Below are 15,857 nucleotides of genomic sequence, written 5' to 3'. Positions count from 1 at the left end.
GGCACAGACCGCCTGTTTAAGTAGAGAGGGCCCCTGGTGGCCCCCAGGTATTATACAGCCACACTGTGTCAGTGCAGACTGTGTTCTCCAGCAGTTAAAAGTGTATTCACACTCTTATTACCCGATATCCTTTGTATCTGAGCAGAGATTATACAATGTTTAGGGGGATTCACACCACAAATGGACATTTTGACTCATATGTGCAAGAGGATTATTCTGTTTTTATCATCCAGTCCTGATTCAAGACAAATCTGTTTTATCAAAGTATCAAATATCAAAGTATTTTGTTTGATTTATCAGTAGTTCACTAACCAGTAGTTAACTAACCTATTTATCAGTAGTCTACTAACCTCAATTAGATTTTTTTTTCTTATTTGGTACTGAGTTTTTACCACTAGAAACTTGTTCTGATTCACTTATAAGAGCTTGATTTATTCTATAGTCACATATAACAAGATATTCAACAAGGCAACCTCCTGGCAGTCAATATACAAGTCTTACAAGGTCTCAAATGAGTTGAAACATTATAGTAGTTGAACATTTTCTCTGAAATATTGCTGGGTTGTGTTTGCATTTAATGTTATACATTGATATTTATATTACACAAATAAGACCTATAATAAGTATTTGATCCCTGCTTGAATACAGTCCCATCACACGACAGTCAAATCTTAAAAGTTCATGTCTGACTAAACCTGATCACTTAAGGTCCTACAGCACCATCATTTACACTGTCAAAAGAAAATATACATAACACAGTTCAAAGTGTTTCACAATAAGCAAATCAACAATCGATAAATCATAAAAAGAAGAGATGCTAAAATAATCAAATGAATCAATAGATTGTAATTCATGCCAAAGAATATGTTTGTGATTAGCCTGAAGAGGAAGTGGTCCAGGAGTATACAGGGAGGATATGTAAATGTACAGAACAGATGTGGTGAATGTTAAATGAGTATGGCAATGGAGCTTTTTTCTATTGCATTCCCAGACTGTGAGAGTCAGGGAGCAGTAGTTAGAGCTCACTCTGACGACTTCAGTAGGGTGATTACATTACTGCACTGAGGGAGGGAGAGTCCCCTGGGCTGCGATCCCCTCTACTGCACATCCTGTCTTGGGTAATTGCATCATCACTAGGTGGCCTCAGATATGTGTCTCAGCAGGTCAATGCTCACTTAAACTAGAACCATATGGCGAGCTTTAAACACAGAACTAAAAACTGATGGTTTCTGTGTGATCCATCCATTCATGGTCCACACTGTATCTGAAGCTGCAGGGGGACTAGGTTTATTTATATTATCTATCTATCTATCTATCTATCTATCTATCTATCTATCTATCTATCTATCTATCTATCTATCTATCTATCTATCTATCCATCCATATCCATCCGTCCATCCATATCCATCCGTCCATCCATAGCAAAGGACATCATTCACCACCTCGACTTCAACTTTTCCATGATGCCATCAAGTGCAGGTCATGTTGAAAAAAGCCCAAAAAGGCCTCATTCCTGCCGCCATAGTAGAGAGGATGCTGGTGGTACTACACTTTTGCAGAAGCCGCTACCCGGCTCTTTTTGTCAGTCAAGGTTTCCGTTTATGACTCATTCACTCACTCACTCACTCACTCACTCACTCACTCACTCACTGACCAACCATTAACCATAGCTGAGAGGATCAGAGTCTGGTGCAAACTCTCTGTGTCACTAACAGTCCCATTCACATTACACACATCTTTGAAATAAAGACAGAGATTATTCAAGCTTTGAGACTTTTTTAATACTCATATTCATACTTTGTATCACTCTGGACCTTGAAACTGAAGTTACTCTCTCCGCTCACTGAGCTCTGCACCTTCTCTCGTATCGATTTTCAAAGTCTGAGTCACGACTCAACAGTGTGGCTCATGAGGGATTTTAAAGGGGTTACCAAGGGTTTAGCAATTTTTATATAAGGCTGCGTCACAGCGTCTGTAACTGTGCAGTCGTGATATTTAGTATGAAACTGAGGACTTAAGAACAAGCAAGTACAGGTGTTTTGTGTTTACGTCTCGGTCAACAGAGTTGGGCTGTTTAGGAAAAGAGTTGATTGTTTAGAACACTTCAGTGGTGCTGAACACACTCCTGAAAGAGCAACACGACACGAGCAAAGACAACCCGAGGCTGCCCAGCATGCAGGCTGTCTCTTTTCCTTTATAAGTCACACACCTGAATAAATATAGCATCTCTCAGCATAAACACTGATGGAGTAAACTGACCAGCAGGAGACTGCAGGGCAACGCTGCCTGGAAGCAGATGTAGTAACACATGTAACAACAAACTGTTCTTGTTGAGCTTTTACTGTATAACATTGTGTGTGTGTGTACGTGGTGGGCTGCAGTTTGGACACATGCCTTTTAGATGGTGCTGATGTGTTTCCTCTCAGTGCAGATCTGAGGGAGCAGGAGGGTCGAGGGCCTGCAGGCTGCGTGGGCGGCTGCACAGACCGACTCACAGTGAATCATAATGACCTTATGCTCATCACAACTAAAGGAATTATTCAGATTTGATCATTTACATTCTCTTAGTTATCAGCAGTGGAGTTATGTTCATTACTGTGGCCCTGCATTACAACAAGCTCTTGAAGGATTTAGACATTTACATATAACAAATTAATCAATTAAAACAGGATCCAAAGAGGAGAAACCTCTGAACCATCCTCTAATTTAATTATCTTAATAATTTCTATAATTGATAAGGGAAAATGTTCTGCACAGATGTTTGATGAAAGACGGCTGAATTAGTATTCACAGTGGTGAATAAAATGATTTACTGGGTGAGCCTCAGTTGTCCTTGGACTTGGAACAACATATGTGAGAACAGTCAAAACAAAAAGCTTGAAGTGCAATAGAAACATTTCAGGGAGGGAGCAGACGACGGGTTATTAGAAGTCATAACAAGATTGTTTTTATTTTCTTAAGAATTGGGAATGTCTCTACAGTGTGGGTGCGACTCTGTGCACAAGCTATAAAACTCCATAATCAAATGAACCTAAATCTTTAAGGTCTCTCATACACATTCAAAAGATGCATGCATCACAAACCCTGACAATAATTTAAATGCTATTAAGTGCATGTCAAAGTTGAATGAAAACACACCTTCAGTGCACAAAGCAGCAGATGGTACCTGGACCACATGTTATTTGGAAGAATACCTTTTTATAAATAAATGTTTGTCTATTATAGTGAATTAAATGTTTTTTTTAATGAGCCAAACCCATTAACTGCACTGTTACGGTGACTTAACTTGCAGCTCTGCAGGGTTTTTGCAGGGATGCCATTGTAATTAGGGCCCGAGCACCGAACAGTAGGAGACAGTGGGAAATTGTAAGGATTATTATTTGTATTTTTTTTTCAGGCAAATGAATTGGCTTTTTGAGGGCTTTAATTATACATGCTTCTGTGCTATGTCTCCACACAATGGATCTGAAAGACTGTACAGCGTTTAATGTCCTGCGGTCTCCGAGCCCGAGTGTGTCATCTTCAGCTAGCGCTAGTAGCCCCTCGCTAGCACCTCCAGTGGAGCTAGGAAGAGCAACCCGCGACACACCGTTCTCGCTGGCATTCAAGGGAAAGCTGACTAACATTCCACTGTGTTGTTATTTATTATTATTATATTATATTTGTCTCTTCCCAGTGGGGAGAGAACAGGTGCATTCAGTTTTAAACATATAATTAAATAGCATTAATATCATTATATAATATTTAGTTATTATTCATAACATTATTATTTCAAATGTAAATCAAATATAGTCATCAAAATATCTAAGTGAGAACTCCCTACATCGGCTGCCCGGGCTTGCGCACTACAAAAGAAAAGGAGCATAGGAAGAGTTGGGGCTGGAGGTGAAGCAGGAGGAGACGACTCCAACTATGGGACTGAGCTGCAGAAAGGTGGAGGCTGAGATGAGCTGGAGCAGAGAGAAGAGGTGGAGAAGGAGAAAAAGGCGAATCAGTGCTCAAAGAAGAGAGGGATGATTAGACGTTTCCCTTCACCCATTCTTACCTCACCCACTCCGTCCCTCCTTGGCCCCGCCACCCTCACCCTTTTCCTACTCCTCAAAACAAACCCCTCCCCCGTTCCCCCTTTGTACAATATTATAAATATTTTAATGATGTGAATGTTGTAAATATGTTAAATTTTGTGAATAAATATAACTAGTACAATAACATCTACCTCTGTCTTTCTGAATATAGATACAGGATTCATGGCCCTGATCAATTAACACAGTGTTGGAGTGAAACAAATCAGTGTGATTCATTTAGTTTGCCACTATTCATAGCAACACGGCACAGCAACAGAAGATAATAATTAATAACCTTGTCATCAGTTAGTTTTCATATTTAATTTAACTGTTTGCTGATGATAAATGTAAAAATCACGAAATTAGGCAAATATCTGTTCTGTAAATCGTGAAGATTTCACAGCATCTTTTGGGTAACAATGTCTATTTTAAGTTGTTCTCTTGTTTACAAATGATACAAAGATTTGTTGGAACCATTTTGAAACAAATGAATAAGTGGAGCTGTAATCATTATGATGGAATGACCAGAGGTAATAGAATCAAACTGCTGAGCTTTTTTGAGAGGACTTCAATCTGCCAAACAGCTGGAAACCGCTGCAGGTGTCAAGAGGGAAATCCTTGGCAGTGGTCTCAGGAAAATCTGTGCATCCAGGATTTCAGATCATTTCATGATCTGCTCCATCTTTTAACAGGTGGAATCAGAGGACGAGCCAGAAAAACAATTTTTCTTCGTCCTGGTCCCGAGCAACACAAACTCGCTGTTGGCAAGTAGGAATGTTAAAGGCTCATGCTGTCAGGTTTAGTTAAAGCAGGAGGACCCAAGATGCAGAGACAGAAAAGTTGAAACAAAAAGTCTCCTTTTAATGAGGCAGAGTTCTTTACATAACAAAATCCAATTACATTTACACTATGTATTCAATCAATGTGTCAGTTTTTGTCAAAAGAGTCTTTGTCAGCCACGTCCCAGCGATCAATAAGAAATATTGAAATAAATACTTTTATATGCTCATTAAACCTTTTTAGACAAATCTGGTGAAGACTGAACAAGAAGGAAAAAAAAATGTTCTCAAATAGATTAAATACAAGATCCATAGTTCAGGAGTCAAAACAGAATGTTCTTAAAATGGTCACATGTTGTTGCAATCTGGACTGACAGCAAAAATGTACATTTCACCATTAATCCTTATGTTGGCGAGAACGTGACTATTCAAGTTTGACCAAACCTGCTTATGGAAAAAACCTGAGCCCAGCAGACAGCTTCATTTTTTTTTCTTTTTCTTCTCTCTCGCTATTTAACAAACCACAAATCTTCTTGCCAACGAATCCTTGTGTAACATATTGCACATATATAGAAGTGTATTTTACATTTTCCTGCAGAAAGCATACCAAATATAGACACGTCACTTTATAAACTCATTTCATGTGCAGCTGCAGGTAAGATTTACCACCAGAAGTAGATCTATCACAGACAAACTGTAAGTGCCTGGTCCTGCTCTCAAAGGAGAAATTGCTTTTGTTAAGGAATCCAGTGAAGAAGAGGAAGTAATTATTCCACTGTCTGAAGCCTCAATAGACCATCATGCAATACTGCCACAAGACATGTCATTTTGTGCTATCTTTAAGTACAGCACTATAGTATTATAATCATCATTACAGAGATTGTTCCGCTCTTTTCCTCCGCACATACACAACAGCTGGATGATGACACTTTCACAAACCCACACACTCATCGTTGTTTAAAAGCAATGAGGTCACAAACCTCCTGGAAAGTTGGAGCATCTGGATCCACAGTAAACGGAAGGTTACAGATATCTTAAAGTGAAAATGAGATTGTTTTTTTACACCCTGCCCCCTGAGAGTGGTGGATAGCTGGAGCACTGTAGATGTCAAATGACGTCTGACCTCAGCTATGACACCTCCTCTACTGACACCAGCCCCCCCCCCCCAACCCAGTAGATGTACATGAACTGTTTGTTGTCAATCAGCCCATAAAACGGAGATGCCGCCGCTGTCATTCTCAGACACTGAGATAATAAAAGCAATAAAGAAGGTGATGAGAGAAGATTTCTGAGCAGATTATGTCCACTTAGTTTCGACTTAATCAGATTGACTCTGGCTCAGTCACTTCCCGGTGCTGCAGGAGGTTTGATGGCAGGTTTTTGCGTTGACTCTGTGTACGGCCGTCACTTCTTTCATCGGTCCAGCTCCACAAAGTAATTTGAGGCTGCTGCTGTCAACTCATCTGTCACGGCTGTTACTCATGAGTAATATCTGAATCTCACCCCTCTGTCACCTCGATAGCATTTTACCAGCAGGCCTGCTGTGCTGCGATCTTCACCAGCTGCTCCGCAAATGAACTTTACCGGAAAACAGTTTTTAAACTTTACCACTTCCTATTGCTGGAAATGGCAAAATGTCATTATTTTAACATCTAACAGTTTATAATATGAATAATAGGTTTCAGATTTTTAATTTGTAGTATAGTATGATAGTGCTCATTTTTATTTAATGATTGAATCTCCATTCTCCTGCGCTGTGTAATGTAAACAAGGTTTCCTGTCAGTTCAGATGCTTAAAACTCATCTCGGGTTTTGGAGTAAAAACTTAAATCCAGTGTCTTGAAAGCAATATTCTGACAGAGTGATGCATCCCTCACATAACACAAAGTACAGCTGAGGAGGGGGGGGGGATGTCTTTAGGTTCGTGGAGAAAAACTAAAATAACCTAATAATTTGGAACCAGTAGGTCAGGAGATGATCAAATTATTCACGATGAAGTTGTTAAATGTCAACCTCATGGTGGCGAAAGGGGGACAAGATAAACAAAGTCAGTCGGATTCAACCTCTGGGGACAATGAATGTCCGAACAACATTTAAATGGTAAATGCACTGTATTTATAAAGCTTTTATCATCTACTTACAGCATTCATCCATTCACGCACACATTCATACTATACTGTACGCATCACTTTTTCTTTCCCACACCGTTCATACACTGCTGGCACAGCCGTCAGGGGAAATTTGGGGTTCTGTATCTTGCTCAAGAAAACTCTGGAATGCTGTCAGGAGGAGCCAGGGATCGAACCACTGACCCTCTACTTAATGGACGACCCAGCCACTTAAGTGAAAATGTCATGACAGTCAATCAAATAGTTGTTGATGGACTGACTTTTAACAGACTTTTATAGCATATCCAAATCAGTGGAACATGTTTTCATGAAACCATAGTTTATATTTATTTCACACACAGCGGATTCCATTGAATACACATCATGGGACAGTGGAGAGCTTACTCCACCACACTGGAAACCATTCCCTGCACCCAGCTATCAGCCTGTGCTCTGATGATTTGTGGACGCCAGTGATGTAACTTTGTCCCCCGCTGCTCATCCTTGGTTCCCTGTTCCCTTTACACCCCAGTACAGCTGGATTTATGGCCGCAGTCTCAGTGGGTCCAATGATCACCCTCCTAACCTGTACTGTAAATCTGTGCTGTATGACTTACATCAGTCACCTGGGGGGTGATTGTAGAGAGCAAGAACTAATGACCACAGTCTGCCTGAGAGGGACAGGGGTTAAAATCCCTGATATGTGAGGCCAGGGTTGGAAAACTGCTCGGAACAAAGTGTGAATAAGGCTGCTTGTGTTTTATTGGTGGACAGACCCATGGGTTTAACTGTGGTGCTGGGCACAACACATCCTGCTGGTGCAGCTGAGCCAGAGAATAAGTCATTCGGAGAGATGCTGTAAACCTGTTCTGCTGTGATCCGTGTTACGTTTCTATGGGTTATTAGCAGTTCCACTAAATAACCTTTTCCAGCTTGAATTCCTCACAAAGCGGTCAAATGAAGCTGCCTAATATATTGCCTACTTTGCTTTGGAACCATTTTGCTGACCACACAAATTTTCAGGCTATGTGGACATTAGCCAATCATCCCTGTCACGTCTGCAGCCAGCACAGAATACTGCAACTAGACTAATAACTGGTACCAGGAAGAGTTTCCCACCTGTATTTCCATCGACTTCTGGTTAAATTCAGGATTGAGTTTAAAGTTCTTTATTCTTTTTTAAGCACTGAATGGCCTGATCCTATATCTGAGCTTCTCTGCTCCCTCTCCTCACCCCGGATCTCTCAGGTCCTCAGATTTTTACTTTGATGTACTTGTCCCAGGGCTTTCATCAGATCAACTTCATATGGAGATGCGTGTCATCACAACAAGATGGAGATGAAAACTAACTCAAAGATCGATTTTTCGTCACACGGTGTGACCGTGGCGTGGCGTCAAAGTTTGATTACACGCCATCAAAACACGAGGTTCTGTATCTCGGACATATTTGGTCGAATCGAGTCCAAACTAGACATGTAAGACAAAAGTCCCGGCCTGCTGACATCTACATAGAAATCATGACTTAAAAACACAGTGCCCCCTGGTGGCAACAGGAAATGTCTTGTTTTTTGCATGTCTTACACTTGGAAGTATTCCTCCTCATCTACTGACCGCAGCCATTATCAAGACATTGATAATGTAGGCATAAGATTACTGTGACTTTTCGTCAAACGCCATATTAATGGCGTGGCTTTAAAGTTCATCGACTCGCTGTGACACACGAAATTGCTGTAACTTCCGTGTTCATGGGTCTATCTCCCTCAAACTACATTTGTGTAGCAACAGCCCCCCCCCCCTGCAGACATTCATATGGTTTTAAGGAATGGGCGTGGCAAAATAACTGACTAGCACCCCCTAAAGGGCAGCCCCGGCACCACGAGTTGCGGACATGTACAAAAAACCATTAGGGACATGTGTCTTCTCATAACAAACAAATAAGTCTCTTGGATAGATATGCTAGACCAAACAGGAAGCCCGCCATTTTGACTTCAGTGGCCATTTTGGCCATTTTTCACATTTTTACTTTGACGAACTTGTCGTAGGGCTTTCATCAGATCAACTTCATATTGAGATGAGTGTCATTTAAACAAGATGGAGATAACAACTAACTCAAAGATCGATTTTTCTTCACACGGTGTGACCGTGGCGTGGCATCAAAGTTTGATTACACGCCATCAAAACACGAGGTTCTGTATCTCTGACATATTTGTTCCAATCGAGTTCCAAACTAGACATGTAAGACAAGAGTCCCGGCCTGGTGACATCTACACATAAATCTTGACTTAAAATCACAGCGCCACCTGCTGGCTACAGGAAGTGACATGTTTTTACTTTGATGAACTGCTCCTGGCTGCTTTACAATATACAGCTCAAAAGAGCTCAGTCAAGTCATTGGATCATGGTCAGAATTGTGACATTTCCTCAAACCGTGTAAACATTGAGGTGCGGCGAAGGTTCATCCTTCGCCAAAGGAGACGATGTTGTCATAAGTCCAGTGTGCATTGTCCTATCACCGCCAAACTGATGTCTCATGATCAGAGACCAAGCCTGAACAGCTCTATGTGTCAATATTTCCTCAGTGTCATAGCGCCACCTACTGATTCGCCATGAAACAGGAAGTACTTTGTAAATCCACTCTGCATTATCCAACCGGCTCCGAACTACTGACCTATGATCACAATCCTGACCTGAACACATCCATATATTAATATTAGTTCAGGGTCATAGCGCCACCTACGTTACGTTACTTTACGTTACTTTACGTAACTTTTAGTTACTTTTAGTTACTTTAGTTACTTTTCGTTACTTTTCGTTACTTTTAGTTACTTTTCGTTACTTTTAGTTACTTTAGTTACTTTTCGTTACTTTTCGTTACTTTTCGTTACTTTGTAACTTTTCGTTACTGTTAGTTACTTTTCGTTACTTGTTGTTACTTTTCGTTACTTTTCGTTACTTTTGTACTTTTCGTTATTTTGTTACTTTTCGTTACTTTTCGTTACTTTCGTTACTTTTCGTTACTTTCGTTACTTTTCGTTACTTTCGTTACTTTTAGTTACTTTTGTACTTTTAGTTACTTTTGTACTTTTAGTTACTTTTTAGTTACTTTTGTACTTTTAGTTACTGTTTGGTTACTTTTGTACTTTTAGTTACTTTTGTACTTTTTAGTTACTTTTGTACTTTTAGTTACTTTTGTACTTTTAGTTACTTTTTAGTTACTTTCGTACTTTTAGTTACTTTTTAGTTACTTTCGTACTTTTAGTTACTTTTGTACTTTTAGTTACTTTTTAGTTACTTTTGTACTTTTAGTTACTTTTTAGTTACTTTCGTACTTTTAGTTACTTTTGTACTTTTTAGTTACTTTTGTACTTTTAGTTACTTTTGTACTTTTAGTTACTTTTTAGTTACTTTCGTACTTTTAGTTACTTTTTAGTTACTTTCGTACTTTTAGTTACTTTTGTACTTTTAGTTACTTTTTAGTTACTTTTGTATTTTTAGTTACTTTTTAGTTACTTTCGTACTTTTAGTTACTTTTGTACTTTTTAGTTACTTTTGTAATTTTAGTTACTTTTTAGTTACTTTTGTAGTTTTAGTTACTTTTTAGTTACTTTCGTACTTTTAGTTACTTTTTAGTTACTTTTGTACTTTTAGTTACTTTTGTACTTTTAGTTACTTTTGTACTTTTAGTTACTTTTTAGTTACTTTCGTACTTTTAGTTACTTTTTAGTTACTTTCGTACTTTTAGTTACTTTCGTACTTTTAGCTACTTTCGTACTTTTAGTTACGTTACTTTACGTGACGTGACGTGACTTTACGTAACTTTACGTTACGTCACGTCACGTCACGTACACATCCTGTGTTTTGACTTCGTTGTGTTCAGAAGAAGTCGAGGTCCTCCGGATCGTCGAGGTCTCCGTACTCGATGATTGAGCGATGTTACCTGAACACATCCATATATTAATATTAGTTCAGGGTCATAGCGCCACCTACTGATCAGTGTGATAATTAAGTTGTTGTAACATTGTCCAATTGACACAAAATTGCTCACGCTACATCAGAGCCCCTACTTGAACAGATATATTAGTCTGTATGTAATAATAGTGATGGTGCCACCTACTGGGAACAGGAAGTAAGCTTTGTCTTACAACTATCATTCGATTTACATAAAATTTTCACAGTGTGATGTGCAATTGATAGCGGGACCGTAATTGGCAGGCAAGGATCAACATCGCGTGACGGAGGCAGGAAGTGAAGCGTTTATCCTTGCCGCAGTGCGCAAAACGCATGCAATGCAGAGATGTGCGCTTGGTCATTGATCGCTCTCTCCACTAACCGCAACAGGCTTCAAAATGCCTGTGCTCGGGCCCGTTAGTGCTACAACGTAGCCCTAGTTTCATTTTCTTTTAATTTTAATTTTAATTTTAATTTTAATTTTAATTTTAATTTTAATTTTAATTTCATTTCATTTCATTTCATTTTGTATTGTATTGCACTTATGCCAACTGTGATCGTTTTAAATGTGCTTTATGGTTAATCTTGACTTAAGAAGGATTTTGAGGGCAGGGCCTTTACTTGATTAATAATTTAGATTTTGTTGTACTTGACACTCACTTACTAGAGTAGCTTCAAAGATTTCAGTATTTCTTTCATTTGTTGTGTGGTGAAATCCCTTAAAAGTTTCCCAGTGCCAACCCTATCATTGATATAGAGCGGCAGTACCATGAGACAGATGTGCATAATTCCTGCACGGCTGTTTTCTCTAAGAACCAACTGTGTTGAGAATGTGAAACCACAGCTTATTAAGCCCCTAAGTAACGTCTGTCGGTCAATGAGGTGAAAGGAAATATCTTGGTGTGGCCGTCCAAGCGTAAAACTGAACACAGGAAATAATCAAAGTATTAAGCATCTGTCATTATAGCTTAAAACCAACCAGATCTTGGCATGTTTCCTGTGGACTGTTTAGATTTCACAGCAAAAGAAATGAAGGCTAGCGTTGACTGACATGACGCGAATGGAAAAGCAGTTAGAAGAGGAGCCCGAGCGGCAGGGGCAGCAAACAGTCCTAACGCTGAGGGAAAATGCTGCAAAAATCAAATGGTCATGGAAACATAATCTTTTTAACAATATGTTACACGAGGACTTTTTGGCAAGAAGATTTGTGGTTTGTGATAATAGCGAGAGAGAGAGGGAGAAAAATAAAAGAAAAAAAAGAAAGAAAACAATTTTTGCACTCGGCTGCAGCTCTGGTTTGTTCCATAAGCAGATTTAGTCAAACTTGAATAGTCACGAGGATGATATCAGCTCGGCTCAGTGTCTGCCTGTTTGTCTGTCCGCCATTTTACAGGGTGGAAAAAAACATGAATAATGACGCCAGATGTGATTTGAAAGATACAATCCATGATTTATTACAGAAAAAGAGTGATATCCAAATAATTTTATGTCATATTATTTATACATTTCAGTATGTTTTTACATGTAAACAGGAACGAAGTAAACAATGTCACTAATACACTTCATGTCACCACTGATACCATCGTATTGTACAGTTGAATCTTGAAAATGTCACTGTGCTTCCACATCAGGTACATCATCCTATTAGGAGGCGCGGCATCGAGCAGAACGCTTGATCCTCTCTCGACCGCTATTTTTTTCAGAGATGTGCAAGGTCATGCCGTTATTACTTATTACACAATACCCATGTTGTGCTATTGCCAACAGCAGAAGGCCTGAGAAACACCTCGCCACTGCTGTGCAGCATTTGAATCGGGGAGAACGTGAGCTGATGCTCTCAGAGAAAGAGAAGAAAACGGGAGAGAGATCCATCCAGAGATGATTAGCAGGCGGGCAAATGAAACAAGGTCACGGAATTATTCATGACATCACCCCATATTGCACTAGGTTAAACACTGCAGCTGTTAGAGGGTAAACAAACTTCTAATTTGCTGTTGAGCGTGCAAACAAAACAAGTCTGAGTTGCATTTTATCAACCTCCCCTTGAAACTCAGTCCAGGACAGATTAAACAAATCAGTCTGGAGTCGATAATTATTTATAAAACACTCTAACAGTATAAAACTCGGCCACATCAAGAAACGTACACATGTCTCGCCCTGACCTCCAGAAAGGATCAACACCGGGGGAAAGGGAGGTGATATGTTTTAAGATGCTGTAAGTTGCTCAAAGCAGGTGTCATTTCATGCATAACACTACAGTACAAATGTACCAGGACATTTACATCTGCGTCTATTCAAAAAGAAATGTAGCGCTCGAGGAGAACAACATGCATAGATTTTCAATGTTCACATAGCAGGGAAGATATTCTGAAAACCTGCACTAGTTTCCTAAACATTATTGGAATAAGATTTTTAAACAAATATCTCTCTCTCTTGTGAATGCAACGATGATGATTGACATAAAAACACAATTATATTTAATCCAATAGCCTGCATCATAAATCTCTAACTGCCATTGTTTAACGATCTGCTCTTAGGATCTCACTGGGATTGTGCAAGAAGAAAATCAAACATGCCTTTATTGGTGAATGTGCAGTGTAGTCATGCAATGTAACGCGGTGCAAAAATATATATCTAAAAAAAGCAGGACAGCTTGGATTGCATCGTAGAAAAGATGACAACACGTTGATCATCAGCAAACATTCAGAGGACACCTGAGAAATGTGGACGTTTGTCGGTCTGAGGGTGAAAACATGTGAACTCATATAGCACAGTTTTAAATGTATAAAAAACATTACATACATCAGAAAATGTAGAAAGAACAGCAAAGGAAATCAATACAAATAATGTACAATTCTTGCTAAATGAGGAATACGTTTCTCAGTGTTGTGCAATGCATTCAGGGGAGGGATTTTCTTCACCTTCACACGTTACTTTCACTTTTTACTGTGCATAATGTGGTTAACTCTCGGTCTTTACCGTCCTCACATGATCACTGGGACCTTTACTGGGTGAGTTGGAGTTTTCATCACCTACTAAAAATATTAATACCTCACTGTACATCCTCCATAACCTTCGATACCAACATGAATGAAGCAGGACATTATACGATTCAGCCTCATAGACAGATGTGTCGCTCATGCTGCCTGATATCCTGAGTTCTCATTGGATAAAAACACGCCGCTCTAATCCCCAACATCAGGACTCTGCTTTTATCAAAAACCTAATTTCTCATTTTCACACTGATAAAGGTCAGAAATCCTCTGTAACCACATCTGCTCAGTGAAACACTGGCAGTTAAGACTCTTGCTGTACTTTCGGAGTGAGGAACAGTGGATGGATGTTCTTTGCAAACTGAACATTCAAGCCACAGGTATGCCCAAGTGATCCAAGTTTCAACCACGCTTCAGCGTTTCCAACAGCAAATGAAAAACAGGCTGCGGGCGCAGAACGGAAGAGCAGATTTGTAGCTCCTGCATGCGAGTGTGTACATTGCTTCACGCTGGGAGTCGCGTTACAATGTACACGGCCCGTGTGTTTCAGAGCCATTAGCAGAGACCCGAGCAGGTACTGCGGTGTGACTCGCGTCCAAAACAAATCCTGGCAGGAGGGTTCAGAGAGTTTACAGCAGATCGGATGACGAAACGAAGAGAGAGAATATTTCCTTGCACTTGAAGAAAAAACAGCACGTGCAGCACAAACAGGCACACGTGATGTTGGTGACACAATTGTGGTGCACACAACTGTAGGCACAATCAAATTGCACAAAGTTCACAGATTCTCGACTCAAGACGGTCAAGCTCAGCAGTTGCACAGACAGAGATCAACAGACAGCACACACCGAGTACAGATACGTGTGAACCAGGCATCAAGAACAGGGGCTTTATCCGTCAGAAAGGTACGAAACAAAATCATCATGCACTTTATACGATTCCATAGAGAATTCTTTGTCAGATGTACTGAATGGATGTTCACACCCTCAACGATGAGTGCTGCTGTTGTTATGTTTGTTTTTTTTTGTTGCAGTCTATGAAATGGTAGCAAATTTGAATCAGCATGCTTCAAGGGCAATTTACAGTCACTTTGCAAGAACAGTCCATTTTATTTGGTAGCCACAAAATACCAGAATCACATTTGCAACATTAAAGTGCCACAGCAGCTCTGTCACATAACGCCACTCGTGGTAGAAATACACGGCCATGCTGCGGGCTGCGTCGGACTGCAGAGCCAAAGCCAAGTGCTAGCTGCCACACAGAGGAGAGTGCGGGATGGATGCCAAGAGCGAACAGTGGTGATCTGCAGCCCTTGATCTGCATAGTAGACGTTGCAATTGCAGAGGTTTTCCCTCAAGTAAAGCCATGACACAGCAAAGACCCGAGGGCAACCTGCTGGACGCAGCCAGGGGAGGGATCAGGGGCGTGGCAGAAAACCGAGAAAAAGAGCCAACGCCGGACGAGCAACAGATGGTGAGAGAGGGTTCCGGGTCGGAGCTTGAGCTGAAGCCAAGCAGGCCTGCGGGGGGTGGGGTGGAGCGAGGGATCTGGTCACTGAAGAAGGTGTCTTTGGTGTAAAAGAATCAGCCGAGTGAAGCTGGACTCTCTCAAAGCTAAAATACATAAACAAGCAGGCAGGGAGGGGTTGTGCCTGTGAGTTGTGAGGCGTGTAGTGGAGACGTGGGGGGGGGGGGTAAAGCTAAGGCCACTCGTGGTGATACCGCCGTCCGTTCTTCTTCCGCTCCTTCTGCAGGTGCTCCAGCTCCGCTTCGTACATCATCTCCTGCATCAGGTACTTCTCCCTCCTCATGCGATCACACAGACCCTTCGGCATGTCCGGAATGAGGTACGCTATGAAGGACTTGATCCCAAACACCAGGTGCTGAGGGAAGCATCAATCATTTACGGGTTACCTTCCTCAGAACACACTTTACTTTAGTTGCCATGTATTTGATGCATAATTTA

The 15,857-nt window shown here is 40.5% G+C and overlaps 1 protein-coding gene across 4 annotated transcripts in view; it reads right to left on the bottom strand.

Moving 5' to 3' along the window:
- Positions 1-12,325: 12,325 nt before the first annotated feature.
- The window catches only part of ano3 (anoctamin 3), a 36,060-nt gene continuing 32,528 nt past the window's right edge, over positions 12,326-15,857 (bottom strand). For 3 of the 4 annotated variants that reach the window (XM_034587009.1, XM_034587008.1, XM_034587007.1), the window contains exon 25: positions 12,326-15,774. In XM_034587009.1, the coding sequence (XP_034442900.1) occupies positions 15,592-15,774 (183 nt within the window). In that variant the 3' untranslated portion in view covers positions 12,326-15,591. The remainder of the gene's footprint in view (positions 15,775-15,857) is intronic. The other variant, XM_034587010.1, reaches the window with a different exon arrangement.

The sequence above is a fragment of the Hippoglossus hippoglossus genome, chromosome 6, assembly GCF_009819705.1.
Source record: "Hippoglossus hippoglossus isolate fHipHip1 chromosome 6, fHipHip1.pri, whole genome shotgun sequence".
Classification (NCBI taxonomy): Eukaryota; Metazoa; Chordata; class Actinopteri; order Pleuronectiformes; family Pleuronectidae; genus Hippoglossus; species Hippoglossus hippoglossus.
Note: the sequence above shows the minus strand (reverse complement) of the source record. Positions and strands in the feature narration are given on the sequence as shown.